The following is a 23,820-nucleotide window of genomic DNA, read 5'->3' on the forward strand; positions in this document are numbered from 1 at the left end:
TGGTGCAGAGGCAGGCAGACAATGTGAAAATCCATAAAGGACATCTGTTTCCAATGTGCTTGACATATTTTGGCATCTGTTGTCTTCACAGATGACATCCCTGCACATTTGACATGAAATTTCATAAGAGTCGAAAAAGGATCATGTAAAGTACCAACGTCAAGAGTAGTGACACTCTGGAACTGCATCAATGAGCATTTAAAATCAGGAACTGATGTCAGTATTAAGGGGTAGTGCGTATATCTGGTCCTATCTCATCATCTCCGAAACATCTGACGGCACACAGGAGCTATTGCAATTGTTTCCGGATCCAGTCTGAAGCCTGGAGATATTCACATCATGAGGAATCTGCAGTTCGAAGTAGCCATCAGAAACAGATTTCTGATTATTTAAAAGAAGTGAATCCCATTTATTTATTAATGAGTTTTGGTTGCACCTAAGTGGCATCTGTCTTGAGTGTACACATCAGTTTATGATCAATGTAGGTAACCAACGTGGATCAATACGAATCGGCCCTTCACGTCTAGGCACAACAATTGTTTTGGCCACCAGCATGCTAATTAGTGGGATGAGTTAAGTGGTCTCATCTCATCTTGTAATGGGGTTACTACTCTTATACAGGCCTCCCTAAATTTCCATCACACAAACCACCCAAAAATGTGCCACATAAAGTAAATCGGTTTGTGCTTCCTTTGGCGAGACTAGGGAGTATTGGGGCTCATACAGCAGTTACCACTTTTATGTTGGGAAGTCCTTCATTTCACCATCTTCAAAGTGAAACATTTAAGTCAAAACTGTGGGTGATGTGTTCACTTGACCTCCTCACCAGGAATGCTGGAAGTATCTGCACAATGCAATTGATAGAGGTTTAATCATTTTCATTCCTCACTGTCTTTCCGCTCTCTAGTTGACACACAAAATATCACAATCTTAAAAATTTTACATTAAACTTATGGTGGGCACATTCAATGAAAACACTGCATAAAACAAAGCTTTATTTGCCTTGTTCCCCATTCTGGTACTGTTACTTATTTACAGGACTTGAATCACAATAAAATAAACTTAAAGCACACCTTTATGGAGGTCGTTCTATAATTGTTAATCTGTTAATTGTCTTTTTGTTCTGAGCCCATACAGATTTGTATGTGCCCAAGACAAAATAAATAACAAATTATAATAAGATTGTTTACATTTTCATACCATACTGCAGAAAACATCAGTTGAATACACGAGGCATTATCAATGGAGACAGGTGCAACACAGACAGAAATATCACTAGAGGAACAAAAGGAAGCCAATAACAAAGGCTCAATTCCAAATTTGTTTCACAGAGTTATTTACTTGCAGACATGACATATACGGAATGAGTAGGGAAACTCTGTGATACAATGGCATTATAGAGTGTGAAAGTGAGATTCCATTTACTTAAGTGAGATGTTTCCTGAGTAACAAGACTGTGAATTCTAGTTCTTCTGATACAATATGAGCTTACGAGGTCCTTCATACAATATACTTTGTTTCTATCATGGTACATGAAAGGAATATAACTTACTTGTAATTAAACTGTATAGATACTTTTAACACACAAGCAGTAAAAATGAAAAATGCCCCCAATATAAAAGAGCTGTTTTATCCTTACTTTCTACAAATACTAAAAGGGCATTTGACAGCAGCATAGTCACCTTACCAAATATATATACATATATGTAGATTTATATTTTAACAAAGTATATTAATTCAGTGCTTTAAACAGGAAATTATCCATGATATTTAAAGTGTGACAGGAAGTAACATCTAAAGAATATCCTGCAATGTAATCAAAATGCAGAGTTTACAATAAAAATACAATTTTAATCCTACAAATGAATAACATAGGGAAACAGGTAATTACTAATCTTGTTCAGTGTATAAATCCATTGAGGTAAAAACAGCTAGTCTTGCATTTGGGAAACAAAAACATGTATTTCAAATTCTGCTTTAGATCAAGAAAGTGGAGGAAGATAAACACCAACAATAAACCAGGCTTTTTGAAACACAACTGAAGAAAAAATGGATCCTGGGATTAAATGCAGAATCGGTAACACATTTTACTGAATGGGGAATGTTTAAGCATAGGTAAATAAGTCATTTAGCCTTCAATTCTGAGCCAGCGTCTTTAACACTATTAAAGGTTTGGTCCAGGAGATTGATAAATTCCCTTCAGAGTTCAGCGCCGCTCAATCAATTGTGCAATATATTTTCCCCAGCCAACTGCAGATCATCCCAACAGTGGAATGTATAAACATTTTTATAACACACACATTTCTGCTGTACATATAATAAATATTTCCCCCTGTGTTTTTTCAGACTCATATTGATGAAGTAATGATAACTTTCTGCAATGAAGCAAGTGCCAAGTTCGACCCAGCTTCTCCATCATTAGCAAGTTGGTAGTCATTACTATACTACGTATGTCAACTTGAAAGGGTTCACAAAAACAGAAGTATAACTTCTGAATACAATATTCACCTATATTATATATAGCAGAATATGCTTGTTAAAACAAAAATAATAACCATAAACAGAATGATAGATCTTCTATCCAAGGCAGGTACTTGGCTGATAAAGTACATCCTATGACTCCCAGTGCAGGTTTCATTACCATTAAGTGAGTAAGGCAACATATAATTAACGTATATCATAAATCTGCAGTTTACATCTTCAGCATTCACACGGTTTTGATTAACCCTTGCAAGCTCTCCCTTCACTTTATTAATATAGTTATTTATAATATATTAAGGAAAAATACTATATAGCGTTTTTTGTTAAAAAATATATTGTCACTCAATTGTTTTCTTATTTCTTGGTCTGACAGCGTCCAGTGAAGATGATGTGATATACAGTCCAATATTTAGGCTGACTTTGGTCAGGGACAGAAGAATTCAATATTGTTGTGATGAATGACTGATTAATCGTACATTTCAATTCCCGCTATTCACTCACTCTACCAAAATATTCTTTACAAAACCTTTTTGGACAGGTAGGTAAGTCAAATTCCCTATGGATTAATTCCTTGGCACAGTGCTGTGCCATATTCTAGACTATAAAAATAAAGGTGGCAGTGCATACCGTCTTTCCATATTGTTTTCAATATTAGAATAAAGCAGGACAACACCAAGGTTTGAGAATGATCCATAATTACTTCAAAACTTTGGTTCTCAATCATTAAGAAGACAACATTATGCAGAGGGTTACGAAATAATCTCCTCTTGCTGTGAGGCACCACACACATCCTCCCCCTACCCAACAAACATGGAATTCTCCTTTTCAGTGGTCGGTCAACTGCTTAGGGTTGAGTGCCACTAAGAACTAAATCATTGCCCTTTCTGTGCAGGTCAGAGCATAGGTTTATAGGAGTTTCATAATTAAATGTTACACAAAACTCAACACAGCTAGGTAGTGACTATCTAGTATTTAGAATTGTCATCAGAAGTTCATAGTTCTTCAACAACTAAACTTTGACTATGATGTAAACTCTTTAGTCAAACTGACATAGCTAAACATAATAGTTATAGTCTAGTTGGTATGAATGTGTGCCATCATCTCGCTATTGGACTGATTTTCTCAGTTTGCAGAGTGTGCCAGATCAATACCATCTTTTAGAGATGGATCTTTGCCAAAATATAATTTCTGAAATAAGTAAAACCTACTAATCTAAAAATAATGTACTACCAGTCCCAGCATTAACCACTAAGATTTATTTTTTGGCAGTGGACAATTGTTTCAATAAGAATTTTCTTTACCATGTCTTGTCCTATTTGGTACTCTTAGTAATCTACATATACCCATCTCTAAAAGCTATATAAAGTAACAGTCTGAATTGAGGATGCCATCCTGACCACTGAGTCGATCAATAATGCTCTTTGTCAGCCTCAAATTGGCATATGGGCCTGATATGTTAGCCATGGCACTTAAGGAGGATAATGAACAATAACTATCAATATTTACTAGTCCCAGTGCCAACAAACCACATGAAACTGCTAGCGCTGTCAGCTCTTCCCTCCTTGGGCCTCTTTAAATAGACAGTTATCTTTTGTAGGTCTGAAGTTAACGTTCCTTAGATGAAGCAACACTATCAGCTGTTTCGGTATCAGGAGCAGGTTCTCTGTTGTATTAACATTAAAACTAAAACCACGTTCTCTCTTTATAGCAAAGACATAGTCATTTCAAGAAACTACGATAAAAGTTTGTGAAAAAAGGCAGAAATAATGGTTTGTCTTGGAAATGTAGCTATACATTTGCTCTGAAGGGATTATGGTTTTGGCTTGATTCAGTATTTTATCTCTACATATCTACTTACACGGTACTAATTTCTAAAAATGTATTTCTACTCTCATTTTCTTTACGTATTTACGAATCTTATGTAGAGCATCAGATAGTGAGTGATATTCCAGTGCCCTCTAGTAGATGACAGGACCTTCATAAGAACACTATTGAAATGATATTACATTCTGATAACAAAATAATCCTGGGTTTTGACCATATCTATGTTAGGAGTGTTGCAGTCCATTTAGAAATTGGCTGATGCTGCAAAACTAAACACTAGTTTTTACTCAGTCCTTATTAAAAACTATAGTTTTTAACAGGAACGGAGTCTTCTCACTCCACGGAACTCTGAGCTATTTGCAATTTTCTAATCAATTATGGAGTAAAATCTTGATTTTTAATTTAATGTCAGTTCCACTACAAATAATATACTAACAAGATCATCTTGATGTAAACTTTTGTCTAGAGTACATTCCTGTCTTTCCAGCAAAAAGAGGTCATAAACTTCGTGGGCAAATTTATTTTTCTTTCAAATACGCCTTTGATAGCCATTTCTATTTTCTCCTGCTTAGCAATCACAAACATAAATATATGTTGTTTCAAAAAGAACTGCTGCTTAAATGTACAAATGTCAGTGGTTGTCAAGAGCAGGTTTCAAGCAGACTTCAATCTTGACATAACAGATTAAGACCCACTGGGCCATTCTGATTAAGCTAGATAATGAGTGGAGTGAAATAGATTTTGATGGCCATGTAAGGCATGAATAAACAATCAGGATCACTGAAAATGGCTTTAATACACTGTTCTTTGTAGACTATTGCTAATATTAAATCTATCCATCCTACCTAATAAGGGCTGAAAGTGATAAATCTATCCATCCTATCTAGGTAAGGGTTGAAAGTGATATTTGTAAGGTGAATGATATATACTCGTATAAAAAAAACAACTCACAATATATAGGAAGCTAGCCTGTGCTTAAAATATTGTCTTGCTCTTCAGTGTATGTCTATGAACCACTACTAACATTACAATAACGGATGGCATTCTGCTATACATTAGTAGTTGGGTGCACATGAATATGCTTCGATAATGTCTATGTGGGATAGACACGTTTCTGAATCCAGCATAGAGATTTTTTAATGGTGCTCAGGTTATCATATCTTTTGTACAATCATAACATGTTATGATTTTGCTTTTACATCAGAAAGCATTCGGGAAAATTCTTTTTGTTTTTAAATGAATTTTTGACACATCCTACAGCTGAGTTTGCTTAGTGCACTTCATTGAAAATGGAAGCGTGTGAGGGAATAAGAACACTTTGTGGTGGGGCATATTCATGGATTTATCCTGCTTTAAACAATGTGACACTTTGGCATCTTCAATCGCGCTCTCCAAGTACCCAGCTCATGGCCCTGGACTGCTGCTTACAAAGTGAAACTGGCACCTAAAGCAGTCTACTATTATTTAATTTCCCTAAAAGCAGTCATGTGGGTGTGGCCCATGGGATAGTAGAATATGGATTTTCTTTTTAAACCTGTGCTTCACTTCTCAGAACAATAAAAAATAACACAAACAGGTGTACACATAGCTTATCGCTTAGGGATTAATGATAATAAAGCATTAACAACAACAAATAACAGCCTTCCTGCAATCATAAATAAAAAGCTTGAATGAGACTTATGAGCTCAGTGTTTGCACAACTGATCCAATTTCCATCAAATCATGTTCAAATGCACTTTATATACTATAAAGAAGAAAAAGTGTAACTGGAGAATAAAATGATGCAGGGAGAAAATCTACTGGAGTTAATGGATTTCAGTAAATTGCCAACAATGCAGCTGAAAGACTAGAAAAAAGTAAATCAGTGCAATGAACAACCCTATGGGCAGAGTGCCAAAAGGCACCAAACCAAGGTAGGCAGTGAGGTCTGAGTCCCCTTAACCAGCAGTTACAAAAGGCAGAAAAGGGCAAATGGCACAATGTATGACTAACACATATAACAATGAAAAGGTGGTCTCATCTGTTGTACAATATCGACACTTGATTTTTCACCTGTGGTGAATTTAACAGTTCATTTTGTGCAAGTTCTTTTTTATCAAATAATCTGTATATACGCTTCATGTCGGGCCATACTACTGTTACAGTTGTCTGCATTGGGTCATCTGATGAATTCATTTATCTCAGGTGGCTAAAAATTAAATCAATGAATAAACAGTAGGCAAAAATGCCCATTCATTCTAACCATAGAGAGTTCTACTTTCTTAAATATATTTCATACAACTGCTGTACAACACTACAAAGTGCTTCAAATAAATTTTTATATTTTGTCCCCGCCACCAGTATACTTTATGTACAAAATGTTAATTTTTTTGTGCCTCCCAAATACTCTACCACTCAGCTACAAAGCTAGAAACCTCGGTCGATGAACCTTGTATCTAAGTGCGAGATAAACATACGTTACAGGATAGTTTATATTTAACAGCAATTTGAACTCAGCGCTTTAATTCAAACTTCACTTGTTGCCAGCCAAGTACTTGGTTTTGAGCGCTTGTTACAGTGGCCTGCCACATATACTTTATTTTGATTCTATCTCTGTTACATCACTTTGGCACAATTATCCGTTTTATTGCATGGCATACAGGAATCTTAACCCATACCTCAGCTGCGCAAACTCTTTGAGCCAGATGATTAGTCCTCAGTAACTCAACGTCAAGATTCCCAAATACATCTAAATGATGACATCAGATACATGGAGGGAAAAATATTTCCTCCAGATCAATGCATAATTTAAATTTGAAATGTAGCAATTATGATGCAATCATTCTAAAGTGATATTTTACAAACGTGTGGCACAAAGAACACCATATAAAAGTAGCCTCAAAGGCTGCCCAGATCAAAAAATTCATCATCCCTTTTGGCCAAGTCATCTTCTGCCTCCAGGCCCTTCCAGGTGCTGGTAGGTATCACCGGTTTTGGCTTGAAAGAGTTTCTGTGCAGTAAAGCAAATGGATACAAAGATGAGGCACGGATGGCAGCCCTCATCTTCACTACCATGTCACTTGGCCGAGAATCTGACCGAAGCACAGGGCACTTTTCTTCCACTTTCATCTGCAACATCTGTAATTCATCCATGATTTCAAAGATTTTTGACATAGTAGAAACAGTACCACCACCAAGGATCTGTGCTTCAGGGATCCACCGCAGGCAACGCTGTGCCCAGACTCGGATTTCTGGTCCTTCAATATGAGGTAGGATGAGTCCATGTAGATCAAGGGGCTTGCAATGCCAGCTGTCATAAAACCACCGCGAGCTATTTGGTACCTCATCAGGGGAGCTTATTAATTTGCTGATTCTTTTCCCAAGCAAATTCTTGATGAAGGGCCCAGTTTCTTCCTTGAAAAATCCTTTTTTCAACGTGGACTTGCTTTGTGTAAGTGGTAAAGACAGTTGTCGCTGATGCTGGTAAAAAAGACAAATCACAATGAATATTATTTATTATGACAAAGTAAAAGTTACAACTATCTTAAAAAGAGACCTGTAAAGCATGCACACTAATTTATGTAACATACATAGTTTTACTCAGAATCTAGATCGTCGTCGTTACATATAAAACCAGGTTCCACTGGCCATAGTGAGTCTTTACCAGTCTAGCTGCTTCACATTTGGACAAAACCTAACTGAATGTAATTTTTCAAGTTAGATAATTATTAACCACAATTTATATTGATTCTTGCTATGTCAGGAGGAACCTACAAAATCAGCCTCGACACACAATTCCTATATAATGCATGTACAATTGTACAAAAGCCCCCCACTGTTATACGTTTTCAGTCTTAGAAGAGAATTCAACCTTCCTCCCTCAAATCCACCATACCTTATGACCAAATTAGAAACTTGTTTGTCCCATTCACCATGCAGTACAAGGATGTTAATGCTCTTTAATTCCACTCTATAAGTGAACCACAAGAGACGCTAAAGAATGTCGAAGAAAGGGTTTTGCAGACTGTCTGGTCAACTCTGGTATATGTCCGGTGGCGTGGCTTACCGGGCTGCGGAATGGCTGCTCCTTGAGCGTGCTCCGCCGGCCGAGACACCATCCTGAATAAATCCGCTCATTCACCAGGGACGAATTTCTGCCCCGATGTTCTATCAACGTCGGAACACCTGTGGTCACAAGCGGTGTTCTTTTTAGCCGAGTCCGCAGCTCCTGTGACACTTTCGGGGCCCCGTAGAGTTGTGCGCGGGACGAGGTGGAGCTTGCTGTGGTGCCGAATCGCGACTGCCCCGGACACTCGAGACTGTGGTCTCGTTTCGGGCCTGTGCAAGTTTCCGGTATTGATTGGCAGAGCTGAGGCCAGATCGGCCCGGAGGCTGGTCGCGGCTTAGGAGGGCTGCCCTGGGATACCAGGCAGCGTGGGTGCGCCCCCCGAGTTATGTGGTGAGGGCTTAGAGAGGACCCTTGCAGGCGAGGATGCCATCTTGTGTGCTGGAGTGGACGTCTGCCTGCATTATCGGAGCGGCGCTCCATACGCGGTGAGGAGCAACTTTGCAGGGGTACCTGCTGCGTGCAGCTGCTGGCTATTTGGAGAAGATCCGAGTGTGTTTTTGCCACTAGCGGACCCTGTGACAGACACACATTGAAGTAATCGTGTGCTATCCGGCCGCCATTACCAGAGTGGAAGTGAGAGGCCCAGTGAGGCGTGTGGCAGCGATTAATCCAAAGCGATCGTTTGGCATTGGTGGCTGCCTGTGGGGGGTCCAGAATTGATTTGGGCTGGCCAACCTAGAGGTCTGGTGGCTGATATCTGACCCCATGAGGGCATGTGGCAGATAGTACCAGGGGAGGCATAGACACACACCTGGGACACATGTGGGTCGGCTGTGCGCTGAAACAGAAAGAAGACGCCACTGTATAAGCCCAAATTGCGGAATTTGTGGTGCCAGACGTACGTTGCGCCCTGAGGGCGCCCTATTTGCCAAACCATCATGGGCAAACAAGATGCCAAGCAGCCCAAGCTTAGCTTTGAACAGCGACGTTCAACCAGACAAATGGAACCGGACGCAGAGTCGGCTTCTGGAGGATCAGCGGAGGTACAGCAAGACTATCAAGGTGAAGACATGCGCACCCTTATGTTAGAAATGCGCTCCAGCTTGCGCACCATCGACGCGAAACTAGATACTATGACTACCCAGATGGAATCCGTGAAGACCCAGGTTGGCATGCATGAACATAGATTGGACGTTCTTGAAAATAAACAGTCCGACCTCCACGACTTTCAGGTAGAGACCAAGGACCAGCTGTCGCAAATGGATAGACTCTTGGGCGTGATCCGTGCAAAGAATGAGGATTTGGAGGCCAGATCGCGTCGAAGCAACCTATGCATCATAGGGGTCCTGGAGACGACGGCGATCACGAAGTTGGAAGTGTACGTAACTGACTTCTTGCAAGACCTGTTCGCTACGCACTTATCGCCTATGTTTGCTGTGGAAAGAGCACATCGCTCTTTGGGAACTCGACCACCGGTTGGGGCTCTGCCGCATCCTATTTTGGCAAGAATCTTAAATTATCAGGACCGCGACGTGGTGCTACGTCAAGCTCGCAGCATGGGGAATATCACACACCAAGGAAATCAAGTTGCCTTTTATCCAGACTTCACTCCGGCGGTTCAGGCAGCCAGACGGGAATTTTTGCCAGCGAAGAGGCTCCTATTGCAATCACAAATTCCCTACTCTACCTAGCCAAACTCAAAGTGTCCTATGATGGTTCCGCTCATTTCTTCACGGACGCCAAATCCGCCTTGAAATTTGCCAAGCATGTGGAAGGCAAGCGAAAGAAATCTGGCCCTTGACCTGGCGATGCTACTGAAAACCAGCTAAGTGATAATGACTGATACGTATGCTTTCATTTCCTGCTTGCTACTCTCTTCTTGCCTATGTCCGCGCTCGGGGGCTTCATTGTTGTTTAGGTTTGGTTGTAGGATAAAAGACTCTGGGCTGATAGAATTGCTGATTTGAATATAGCACTGTATTGCTTTTGTTGGCTGAGGTTAGCCAAATGCACTGACTGTTTGTTTGACTTCATATATTCTTCCATTATCGAAAATGCACTTTGTTTGCCGGTCTGGCCAAAGGAGGGAGGTGCTTGTTTGTAACTACAAGTGGGGATGGGATGAGTAAATGCTGCTTGAGCCACGGGGTTGTTCCTCTCTCGACGCATTGTAAATTCTGTCCCTTGCAGTTTCTTGGCCACCCCACTTCGGTAGGGGGTGTCGTTCGGTACCCACACGTCCCCATGGAAATTTCCCTGGTGTATTCTGTTTGTGGTGTAGCACGGGGGGATATGCTTCAACCTAGTTGGGGGGTTGATGTGGGTGGGGGGATGGGGTTGGGGTTAGTTTCATATTGGGTGGGTGGTGTGTGGACATGCTATGGTTGGTATGAGGCTCGGAACAAGGAGACTTTCAAATTGTTGGAGGGAAATGGTGATGAGACATACGTAAATGCCATGACATACACAAGACTACAGTAAATTGTTTGACCTGGAACATACGCGGGCTCAACGATAATAGGAAATCCCGAATGGTACATGCATATCTTGCAAGACACAATATAGATCTGTGCATGTTGCAGGAGACTCATCTCCGCTCCCTGACATCCGCGAAACTCAGGCACAAAAGATGGGGTTCATCATACACCTCAGTATATTCCAACTATTCCAGGGGGGTGGCAGTGCTGGTAAGACGGGGACTTGATTGGAGGGAGCGGGAGGTGTACACAGACCCTGACGGACGATACATTGTCTTCTTGGGATATCTAGGTGGCAATTTGCTGATGCTGGTGGCGCTGTATGGCCTTAATGTTGACTCACCTGGATTCTTTCAGGAAGTATGGGCCAAGGTTAAGGCCACTGGGTGTAACATAACCCTCTGGGGTGGGGATTTCAATGCCATTCTTCATGATGACCTAGATAGGCAGGAAACAGCGAGGACACACCATCCCGCGGCCAGTAAGGTCCTAAATGGTTTGCTGGATGATGGGGATATGGTGGACATTTGGTGACTTCAGAATCCACTAAGGAGGGTACGTGCTTCTTGAAACACCGCCGAGCCTGGTCTTGCCTGAACTATTGGCTGATGACCAGGGATATGGCCAGTTGGGTGGTTGGGGTGAAACATAGGTCGAGAACCGTATCGGACCATTCCCCATGTCTACTGACGCTATCTCTACCCAACACCACACGTAGGGAATTCACCTGGAGGCTCCCCCCACCGGCGCTTCTAGACGAGGCATTCAAGGAGGAGATTCGCACTGACATTTACTTTACATTAAACACTGGGTCTGCGGATTTGGAGGCCTCGCTGTGGGAAGCTTTTAAAGTGGTCATCGGGGGAAATGCATCTCTAGGCAAGCTGGAGTCCTAAAGGCCATTAGAACCACTCTGGGTAAGGTTGGGGTTCAGATAAAAGACCTGGAGACTCGCATGTATAATGGGGGTGATTATACCCTGCTCGCGGATTTGAAGAGCAAACTGTTGGAATATGAAGAGGAAGCACAAAGGGAAGTTAAATTCTTAGGAAAATATGCGGAAGCGCGAAGATATGGGGAGGGGGATAGACCAGGGCGCATACTTGCAGGTATGCTTGGAGCCCCGCGCTCCACGGCCTTTGTTCCCGAAATTATTAACAAATGGGGTACCACAATTAGAGGATCCCCGGCTATTTTGGATGAGTTCTCTTCGTTTTATGTGCAGTTATATACAGCCAAGCAAACAGAATTCCCGGAAGGTATGCAGGAATTTTTAGACTCCGTGGCGCTGGCATGGTTTAACGATAGACATAGAGAGTATATGCACCTGCCCATTACAGTTGAAGACGTAACTGAGGTCATCATGAGTTTGCCATTAGACAAGGCCCCTGGCTCAGATGGGCTGACGACTGCCTTTTATAAAACATACGTTGAGGAGCTTGCACCTAGACTTTTGGCGGTGTTTGGGGAAGCACATGACATGGGCATACTGCCTCAATCCATAGAAGCTATTATTATTACATTACTGAAGCCGGGAAAACATGAAAATGAGCTGGACTCATATAGGCCATTGTCACTTATAAATGTAGATAACCTCTGTACGGTCTTTTCAGTGTTACATTACCTCCATCCTGACGTGCAGGCTGCGGTGGTATTTTTGGACGCCACTAAGGCCTTCGACTCGCTCGAATGGCCTTACTTACTCCGAATCCTGGAAAGGATGGGATTTGGCCCGCTTTTTCTCAGGTGGATTAGACTGCTGTATACCAAACCAACAGCCAGGGTGCGAGTAAATAATCTCATTTCAGACCCTTTTCCGATCACGCGAGGCACACGACAGGAGTGCCCGTTGTCCCCATTGTTATTCGCTATAGCGATGGAACCCCTGGCCGCGCGCATTAGACAACATCACACCGACAAGGGGATAGGATTTAGCGCTCGCAGTCCTTTAATATCGCTGTACGCCGATGACGTTACTCTGTATATATTGAACCCGGAACGCAACCTAGATGCAGTCTTGAAGGAGTGTATCAAATTTGGTGGTTTGTCGGGCATATCCATAAATTGGAAAAAGCCGGTGAAATTTCCCCTCACAGATAATACCAGGGCAGTAACCTCGGAATTCCCGCTAAAGTGGGAAAGTGATACACTGAAATACTTGGGGGTTTGGATTAGCCGAGATGTACAAGAGCTCTGGAACCTTAACTATGGAAGGGCGGTAAACTGGCTGGAAGACAAGGTAGCTCTGTGGGGCAGGCTCCCATTGTCGTTGGCCGGTAAAATTGCGTTGGCCAAAATGATAATTCTACCTACATTTTTATATCTGTTCGTGAACTTGCCACCCGTACTCACTCAGTCCTTTTTTAAGACTTTGAGGTCATTACTGATCTCGCTAGTGTGGGCAGGTGTCCAGGCCAGGGTTTCTTGGGAACTGTTGTCATTACCAACCAGGCAGTGCGGGCTGGGTGCCCCGGTCATGAAATTATATGCATTCTGTGCGCAGGCACAATTTCTACAATATTGGGTTCATCAGACGCCGTTTCAACCACATGTAGCCGTGGAAAGGGATGCAGTGGCACCTGTTCGCTGCGCGTGGCAGTGTATCAGAGCTATAATCGACCCACGGATGGGATTGATACTACCGAAACGCTCAGATGGGCTTGGGAGGGACTACGGAAAAGAGCGGGGATGCCAATATTGTATGCTCCCTCGATCCCCCTGGCACAAAATCCTCTTTTACCCAACGTCAGAGACGAGATAAATAGCAAAGTTGCACAGGCGATGAAACTCCATACTTTTGCGGACTTATACCCAAAAGGGGAGTTCAGGGACTATCCGACAGCGGCTGAAGGAGAGAGGGTACCGTTCGGAGAGGTGTTTCTTTATCATAAACTCCGGGCTGACTGCTGGAAGCTGCATTCAGATTTCCCATCCCAGCCACCCACTCTAAATGCCCTAGAAAACTTGTTGACTACATCGTTGCCGCGCAAATTGATTACCAGACTTTACACACACATGCAGACTGACGCTCCGGTGGTAACCTCAATTGCTGGCTTTAAATGGGACGCCGAGTTACCCCTCCCCCTGACAGACGAGTGGTCATATTGTTGTGCTCAAATGGCCGAACTTTCGCCTAATTACAAACTTAGACTAATCCACTTCAAATTTTTACACCGTTATTATAGAACGCCAATTGGCCTACATAGGATGGGATTGAGGGACACTGACTGTTGTTGGCGCTGCGGGGCGGCTGCCGCCCCATTCCTCCATATGGCGTGGGAGTGTCCGGTCATTATTGACTATTGGTCTCAGATTTTTGAATCCATCAACCAGATCCTGGGTCTCGGAGGGCACCCTTCCCCACTGTTGGGTCTATTAGGATATGTCAAAAACACGCACATCAAAAAACGCAAGTTGCACGCATTGCTTCTGTTTGCCAGGAGACAAATAGCGATTGTTTGGGGTGAAAGATGGAAACCCACAGTTAAAGATTGGCTACGGGAAGTAACGTATGGCCAAACTCAGTTAGCGACGTATTGGGAGCTCATGCCACCTACCTCCAGGCCTAAGGAAATATGGGAGCCATTTATTGACTGGGTTCGGGCGCACTCTGAAGATTCCGCTAATGCTGGAGGTGCTGGGGACGCTGCAGCACCTGTTGGGTCTCTGGAATGCAATGTATAATTGTATGGTCTAGCTGGGGTTAAAAGGAGATGATACCTGCATGTAATAACATATTCCAGGTGGGGTGTTGAGATATTCTTCATTGAGTACCTATAAAAAGTTGGGTGTGGTCTCTCCAAATCTATAAGTCATCACTGACCGTACCGCACAAATGATTTGGACAATTGTATGTCTCATGTTCCAGCTATGTACATGGTCGATTACACACCACTGTATTGTTATGTCTCTTGCACTGTACTACCTTTGTTTTGAAAATTAATTAAAAAAAAAAAACTCTGGTATATGCCCTAAAGTCCATGTATTAATTACAATGCCTAATTAATCACAGAAAATACTTATGTCAAGTTCTAGACTGGAACAGGCAACTTGATGTGGACTAAAATTCAATATTACTTCCTTTCCTTAGCTGCTTTACCGTTTCCTTGTGAGTATAAAAGAAATATCGCCTCATCCTAAAAGACAATGCACATTACCCACACCAAGAAAGAGCCAATGGGAACTATGACTCATACAGGAAGGGAGAAAGAACTGCGATAACTACAACAGATGATATGCCTGAGAGATGATAAACTTGAATCAAAGACTAAGTGTTACTCTGTACATTTATTACCTCTCCATATGCCCCTCCAGGAAACCTGACTAACACTAGATTTCAGTGTCTTACAACTACTCCTGAAGACATCTTGAAATTAGTCATACGAAGATAACATTTTCAGGCCAAACAGTATCTCCTTCTTAAAGTCCGGCAAGATGTCTCTGCAAGGTAAGTGGTTGATGCCGACATCTGGCCAAACAGATCCTTCTTGATTTTGCAGCCAATAACTAGAGCATTAGTAACAGGTAACAGTTATAATGGTTATTTCTAATGCTAGACAGGGCCATACCTGTGGTATTTAGTATTATTGTTACTTCCCATCCATTCTATCGGGACAAATGACTTGCTTTAGAAACAGAGTTATAAAATATTTGTAGCTTTGGGGGGGTTATAGGTTCACTCTTTTAATATCAAGTTCGAACAAAACATACAGCAAAAAAGAAATTTCAATAGTGAACACGCCTTATCCGAAATGTCTGTGTGCTGAGCAAGCAGTCTCCCTAAATTTGCACCTGTGGGTTTCATACTGTACACAAACTGACTGCTTCCAAGGCATAGCTTCCCATAATTCTTGTTGGTATCCTGCTGTGAAGACTTTTTCTAATCAATTCCACAGGTCTCACAGCATACCCTCTACTCACTCTGCCTGATGCTGTACCAAAAGTATCCTCTACAACCTGGACAATCTAATGTGACATTATCAATTATCTATTTTGCCAGGATGAGCCTTCTAGTGGATTAGTACATTTGTTTTCAGCATGTTAGTCTCCATAGAATGTTCCCGTTTGACCACTCTTTCTGTGACATCCCAACTTAAATAACATATTCATGCTCTTTTTGGTTGCCTTTTGCACAAGTAACCTTTCGGTAGCTCTAATTTCTTGGGTACCTTAAGCAATTTACAGAAATTACCCAGGCAGTAGCAGACGTCTAGCTGTCTAAAATCTACTACTTATGCACATTATGACAGCCAGCCACAGTCTCCATACATGACCCCAGCCGCACACTCAACTCAGCAGCATTGAGCGGGACACCAACTCCTTCTCCAGCATGCTGGCCGACATGGAGGCCAAAGACCCCTTCCACTCACGGGTGACTGAGCATCATTTGGGGGAAAAGGCATGGAAGTGGGGTAGGGGGGCATTACAGTTGAGGTCTGCTTGAGAACCTCCTACACACTTGTGCTTGAAATGGTTACTTTTCTGGGACCACCACCCCTCACTCCATCGACACATCCCTTGGTGCCTTTAGTGACAGAGTGCAAGACCCCACCTCGAACATAGCTTGAAACAGCTCATGTCATAAGACCAATCAACACACTGCAAGGGAAGAATCTGGACTGTGTACCTGCTCTGCTAGACCGGACCGGTCAGCACCTACTCCCGGAGAGGGTCCGGACAAATTACAGCGCCCATGTCCATCTCCACCCACAAGCCTCTCCGTAAAGGCCAACCACGACAAACCAAAACCACAGCCCTCAAAACACATTCCCAGAAATGCTGTTCAAGGAACACTTCTCTACTCCCTTCCCACGTCCTCCTGCTCGGACTGCCTCATGCCCACTTCTTAAAATACACTTCCGAATTCACATCTACGCACAGACCCTCAATACAGAGTGTACATGGACTCTGGTAGAACCTCGCAAACCTTTACTTCTGGATGTACGTTCACAAAGCCTATTATAGGACTACATAGAACCTCGCTTCAGAGTGTACATTTATGAGCTGCTATGCAGGATCAGTTCACTTGTTCTTCAGACTGTACATTTACAGGGTCTGTACACCTGTACTTCAGACTCCACATTTACAGGCTTAGTACACCTGTCCTTCTCACAGTACATTTACAGGCTCTGTAACACCTATCCTTCAGACAGTGCCTCTACTCTGAGTGCTGTAGGTTCTTCCAGACCTTCTCCACATCTACTAAGACTGTAGTAGGGGGGCGTAGCTTGGACGGCAGAGCCGAAGGCTGGTTGATCACGTCTCTCTGCCTTGAATGAAGCCTAAATGGGGTGGTTTCAGAGCTACGGCGCTTGAAAACAACACAGAGCGCAAGTAATCGAAAGATGAGGGTCGGCTGCTACCGTGGATCCAAATGTTGGTGAACTTTGCATGCGTTTTTGGTTGTGATCCTTGAAGCAACTTCTGCTTCGGAGCGAAATGGATTACACAAAATGGCAGATGTCGAGCGCTCCTGCACCAGACCTCCGAGCGCGCTGGTATGCCTTTGAAAATCCTGGATTGCATCTGCATTTGAATGTACGGCCCTTGTTCTGCATGCAACATTTACACTTAGAAATCTATTCCTTTGTTGAAGCGGTGCTTTTTCTCACGAATGCTGCCTGACTTCAAAATGACAGATAGGGTGTGTTTTGGATATTAAACCTCATATGCGCCTGTGTCGTTAGTGTTCCCTTTATGCATGTGTTGGCCCATACTTGGTTCATGCCTGACCCTGTGATGGTGGCGCTTGTAATCACGCGCTGACCGATATGCCGATGCAGTTGTGAAACATAAGGAAAGAGGGTCACGAGAGTCTTGCTGAGCGATCTAGATGAAAGCAATGTGTGGATCCCAAATACTGTGACTCTTGTTCTTTTTTGTTGATGTCTGTGGATCCCAATATCTTTGCTCCCTGCTTCAAATTTATGGCTTCAAGTCGATGAGAGACAGCGCCAAGTATGTTGCATGGTGTAATCATTGAGTGTTAGCACAAACTCTTGTGTCAGCGCCTGGTTCTAAATGAGATCTACTTATCAGCCATCAGTTGCTGTAGCCTGTATCAGGGAAATATCTGCCATTTTTAGGTTTTGAGTCAGCACTCATTTCAACAAGGGAGCACCTGATATATTAGACACACTGTCGACGCCTGATTTATAGAAAGAACATTTTGCCGGTTATTTGATGTTGTGATTTGATATGCGGGAACATCGGCCATTGATAGGCTTTGAGGCTGCACTTGTTTTTATAGGGGTGCATCTTGTCACGCGCTCAGTGCGGCTGTATTATTCTCAGGCTGTTCTTACCACTTACTATCTGAATACAGCCAGGTGTGTCGTCTTGCTGGTTTAGAGAGATTTCCTTCAGGACGTAGAGTTGGTACCTCCATTAGTTTCACCAATCCCAACTTGATCTGGGTCTTATCTATCCCTCTTTTTTTATAGAGAATTTGGCTAAGAAGGAGTCTAGACTCCAATGTAAAAAAAAATAAGGGGGAACCTTCCTTGTCTGATTCTCCTATCAAGCAGAAAGCGGACATTAATAGTACCATGGAAATGATTCTTAAAAAGTTTGCAGAAATTCATGACCTTGCAAGTCCACCAAGCAGAATACGGACACTATGCAACTAGAACTAACTGCTATTCGTGTTGACATGAGTATTATTAATTCTAAGCTATCAATGGCGGAACAAAGGATTAGCGATGTTGAAGATGTTTCTTTTAAGTCCTGCAAGGAATTGAAGTCGCTCAGACTTGACGAGCAATCTTCTGAAACAATCAGCCGAATTGGAAGATAGAAATAGGAGGGGCAATATTAGAATTCTTGGAATTCCGGAGGGGTCCGAAGATGCTGCAGGCTCTTGTGTAGCTTTTTTGGAGGTTTGGTTACCCCAGATCACCAGTTTAAAACTATCAAACCCTCTAGAAATTGATCGTGCGCACAGAATACCTACTTTCACTTCTGCTTCACGTCAAACGCCTCATTTTCAGGCCATTGAGGTTTCAGCATACTTGAATGGTCGTCACCATTACTTTACAGACCCTGCGGATCTGTCTAATTTCTTGGAGGGCCCTCCTGCTCAGGACATGGATTCCTCTCCATCTTCATCCAACAACAGCAAGTCATGATATGGACAGGTTTTTAATTTTCTTTGTTTACAGGTTTGATGTCTTTCGGGGTGAATCCATAGATCCACATAATACAAGTTCCACCTGTATAAGATTCTTTTTCCTTCTAACATTTGAGTATTACAAGTCTAATATGCAGGTTTACATTTTCCGATGAGTATATATTTTAGAGGTGTCTATTATTGTTACTTTTGTCCCATCCTCATAAGGTTGATGGTGTGGGAAGGTTGCTCTCTTTTCCTGACAAACGTTTAGCCTATCATGTCTTCTGTTAGTAGTCATACCTCATTTTGTGATATTCAAAGTACTCTGGAAAGTTTTTTAAATAATAGTATTGGTTCTAGAGTTGCTCTGTTGGCAGTTTGATGCTCCTGCCGTCGCACCTCCTACATTTGAGATATGCGGGAGAGGGTGGGAAGGAAGGGGGGTGTGGGGAGGTTGGGGGAGAATGCCCTGAAGATGGTGTTGGCCATTGGATGTGAAGTATTTTGTCTTTCAGGCATTACAATTGTTCTATTATTCTTTTTTCTGTCTTCTTTTATTTTCACTCTTTTTCTTATTCTCCTTTTCCTATGCTACTTTTTCTATTAGCTCGACAGTATTTTACTTTCATTAGTCAAGAGTACCTAAGTGCTATGTACGTAACGTTCGCTATTGTGTGTTTTGAAGTGTTTACCATCATCAGAGTTCATTCTTGAGGTTGAGATTTTCTGCACAGTCTATATGTTCAATACACCGTACTCTCAGCTTTATATGTGATGACTCAAAGCAGGTCATATAATTTAGCGGAAGATCTTAATATAGTATCATTAAACGTCAAAGGTCTTAATCACCCAATTAAACGCTGGAAAATATTTGATTATTTGGCTAAAACTAAAGGGGATATCATCTTGTTACAAGAAACAAAACTAAATAAAGAATATGCTATTTTAATTAAATACAATTGGATTTCACAAATGGCTTTTTCTCCAGCAGAACATAAAAAAAGGGTGTAATTACTCTGATATCTAAAAAGTCTAATATTTCGCTGGAGTCACAGACTCATGATAGTGAGGGTAGGCTATTGATTACCCGCTTAAAGAAAGGTGAAGATTGTATTCATGTGGTGAACATATAAGGACCTAACACAGATGATCCTGTTTTTTGGAATGGTATCTCAAGGACCATAGAACATCTTCCTCAAGATGATCTTATCATAGTTGCTGGGGACTTTAATATTCCATTAGATCCAATAATCGATAGACAGTCTACTTGCAATTATCATCCTACCGGCTCACATGCCATAATTCAGACTATATGTTCTAAATTTAATCTCAAAGACGCTTGGCGTCTTCAACACCCAGACACCAGATATTATACTTTTTATTCAGCTCCCCATAACTCTTATACTAGAATTGATTACATGCTCATTTCCGGTTCTTTTACACATTTCATTGAACACTCGGATATATCCCCCAGGTTAGAGTCAGATCACTCGTGTATTAGTGTCAAATTGGCGGGTAGCCACAATGAACCTACACCTAAAGATGGCGTTTTAATAATGATGTTCTACCGGACCCGGAGGATAAAAAGAAAATCGAGGAAGCGATCATAGATTATCTTAAACATAATGACTCTGCAGAAACCAATGTTAACACTCTTTGGGATGCTTTGAAGGATACTATTAGGGGAATAATTATTGAGATTAAAACAAAGATAAATAAACGTATGAACGCTGGATTGATTCAACTAGAACAAGAAACCTAAACTTTAAGGTGCTCTCATGCTATGTCTTTACACGATACTACTATTTATACCTTAACACAAAAGAAATATGAATATAACAACATTTTGAGCGGGCGGGAGTATGGATCAATAAATTCAAAGCCCTTAATCTGTGTGAAGCCAATAAAGCGGGCAAATGATTTGCTTCATATCTTAAACATAAGCAGAACCCGAATGTTATCTCACCCATTAAAGATGTTAATAACCAAACTCATACAAAACAGAAGGATATCCTTAATACTTTTAAGTCGTTTTATGAGGGGTTATACAAAAATGAGGAGAACAATGGGAGAGCTAGGGAGGCAAGGGTGCGTCCGTATCCCCTGTAGTATATATTAGATCAATCAAAAATGGACAGACCCATTGGTGTTGGTACGAACACTGGCAAGCAGTGCTTGGGAACCCACTAGGTGAGTAAAAGGCCCCTCACACACCAACCTAGTTGGTGTCATGCTTCATCATAGGGGCCCCAACCGGGTGGCCGAGCGCCTCCCGGTTGTGCTGCGACGCCTGACTACAGCGGAGCTGGTGTGGTGTGATAGTGTGATGTTGTGAGAAGTTAAAAATATCTCTGAGAGTCCTTGCCGGGGGAACTTTAATGGTGGCGGCTCAGGATATATTAAAATTAAAAATTATGTGTGGTAACTAAGAAAGGAATTAGATTTCGTAGTTAACTATGTGTGTGGTCTACATGTTTCAGCCCGCTAAAATTGTGTGGGGCTTTCTTCAGGACCAGAGAGTGCAGTGAGTGGCAAAATAGTGCCACGTGAGTAGTGAAAAGAGAAAAAGAGGGTAATTTACCTACACACGCGCTAAGGTGTGTGGAAGCGATATCAGCTTAATGGCAGACACCGCAGCGAAAAACACTATGGCTGAGTATTGTTCGCCGATCAGGAAGGGGAGGAGTGCGCTCCTCCTGACACAGAATTTGGTCTGAGAGCTGCACCCGCTTGGCACCTACTGAGGTCTCCCGGCTCCTGGATGGTCTAAATGAACAAAACTTTAAATTGGAGGAGTGTACCCAATACTTAAATAGGCTTAAACTAACCCAATTGTCGGAAGCAGACAAATTTATGTTAGGACAACCAATTAGCCCATTCGGAAGTTGAGAAGTCGATCAAATCCTAGAAAGATAATAATGCCCCAGGCCCAGACGGTTTTACAGCCACCTTTTATAAAACCTTTTCAGATCAACTAAAACAGACCATGCTGAAAGTCTTCAATCATATAGCGACCAATGGGGCTACGACAGACTCTATGTCAGAAGCTAACATAATTGTTATACCAAATGAAGGGAAGGATCCCGTTTTACATAAGAATTATAGGCCAATATCTCTTATAAACGTAGATTGTAAAATGTATGCAAAAGGTTTAGCTACACAACTTAATACTGTCCTCCCACAATTTTTCAATAATTCCCAAGTTGGTTTTCTCAGAACTCGTATGTCTAACGATAATACCCGGTTGTTGTGACGTGTTCTGGAGAATGCTGCAATTAAAACAGATCCATCCACTGCTATCACATTAGATGCAGAAAAAGCCTTTGAAAGGGTCTCTTGGGCGTTTTTAAAACAATGTATGCACAAGTTTAATTTGGGCGAGTCCTACATAAAAATGGCTATGTCCCTTTATCTGAAGCCTTCAGCCCATATTGCTGTTAATGGTTCTCTTTCTAAATCTTTTACCCTTCAACAAGGTACTAGACAGGGTTGCCCCCTGTCTCCATCTTTGTTTCTGTTGGCACTAGAACCTCTTATCCAGGATATTAAACTAAATACGAACATAAAGGGAGTTAACGTTAATGGCATCCAGGTTAAATTAGCTGTTATGCCGATAATATTCTGATAATGACGGAACAGCCGAGATATCCAATTAAAGCTTTGATGTCCACGATCGCAGAATACTCCATTCATTCTGGCTATTAACTTAATAGAGACAAATCGGAAGTAAAACCACAGAATTTTCACTGTACCAAAGATGTTTTAGGTGATTCTGGTCTGGCCTGGCAATTGGGATATATAAAATATTTAGGGATAGAATTTGGAAGCAATATTATTGACACTTCATCATAACGAGAAATTATTACTGGAAAAGATTACAAAACGTTTGGACGCCTGGTCTCCAAAATGTATTACTTGGTGGGGGAGGATAGAAACCATAAAAATGATGATCACTCCTTTAGTTAATTATCTTATAAGCATGCTCCCACTCCTCCTGACGGATGACTTCCATCAGAAATTAGATAATCTTCTCATAACATTTTTATGGCGTGGCAAGAAGGCTCGATTTAGTATTAAAAAACTAAGACTTGATAAATCCTTGGGCGGGGTGAATCTGGCTGATTTTAGGCTATATCAATTAGCTTTTTTAGCGAAGCAAGGTTCCTGCTGGATTTCTCCCCCTGCCCATTATATTCTGGTGTGGTTGGAAGTGGAAAAAGTTATTCTTGATAACCTCAATCCTCTGTCACTTCTCACATCTAATCAGCTTTATCCGACTAGTTCTAAATCTATCACAAAATAGGCACTTCTGCGGCTAGATAAGGAACTTGAGTTGAGTATCAAGGGATCTAAAATGGAATCCTTATGGTATAACCGTAGAATAGTTTATAAAGGTAAATGTCTAACTTTTGATACTTGGATTAACAAAGGTATTTTTTTCCCTAAACAGTTGGAACATGCTTCGTATCCAGTTACATTTTCGGATCTTCAAACCAGATATAATCTAGACAATACTGAATTTTATAATTTTTTGAAGGTGAGAGCGGCATTAACAAAAGCCAAACTGTTCAACACACAACCATCCTTACCAATGTTTGTGACAAACATCAACAAATTGGGCCATCAGGTTTCCCATATTTATAAACTTCTTCGCCCTAAAACTTCTAATCTCAATAATAATCTTATCACTTTTTGGGATTCGCATTACTCTGACCCGCTACCCGAATCCTTGTGGCCGCAGTTGTGGAGATCAATATTAAGTAATAAAATATCCCCAGCACTTTCCCAAACTAAGTGTTGGCTTTTGCACAAAGCTTTCTGGACTCCTGCTCGGTTACACTCCTTAGGTATTCGAGATGACCCATTGTGTTGGAATTGTA

The 23,820-nt window shown here is 41.8% G+C and overlaps 1 protein-coding gene across 2 annotated transcripts in view; it reads right to left on the reverse strand.

Annotated features, from left to right (window-relative positions):
• Positions 1-973: 973 nt before the first annotated feature.
• The window catches only part of MTMR12 (myotubularin related protein 12), a 674,853-nt gene continuing 652,006 nt past the window's right edge, over positions 974-23,820 (reverse strand). The window contains exon 16 of one of the 2 annotated variants that reach the window (XM_085630615.1): positions 974-7,764. In XM_085630615.1, the coding sequence (XP_085486741.1) occupies positions 7,183-7,764 (582 nt within the window). In that variant the 3' untranslated portion in view covers positions 974-7,182. The remainder of the gene's footprint in view (positions 7,765-23,820) is intronic. The other variant, XM_085630625.1, reaches the window with a different exon arrangement.

The sequence above is a fragment of the Triturus cristatus genome, chromosome 2_1 (genome assembly GCF_964204655.1).
Source record: "Triturus cristatus chromosome 2_1, aTriCri1.1, whole genome shotgun sequence".
NCBI classification, from domain to species: domain Eukaryota; kingdom Metazoa; phylum Chordata; class Amphibia; order Caudata; family Salamandridae; genus Triturus; species Triturus cristatus.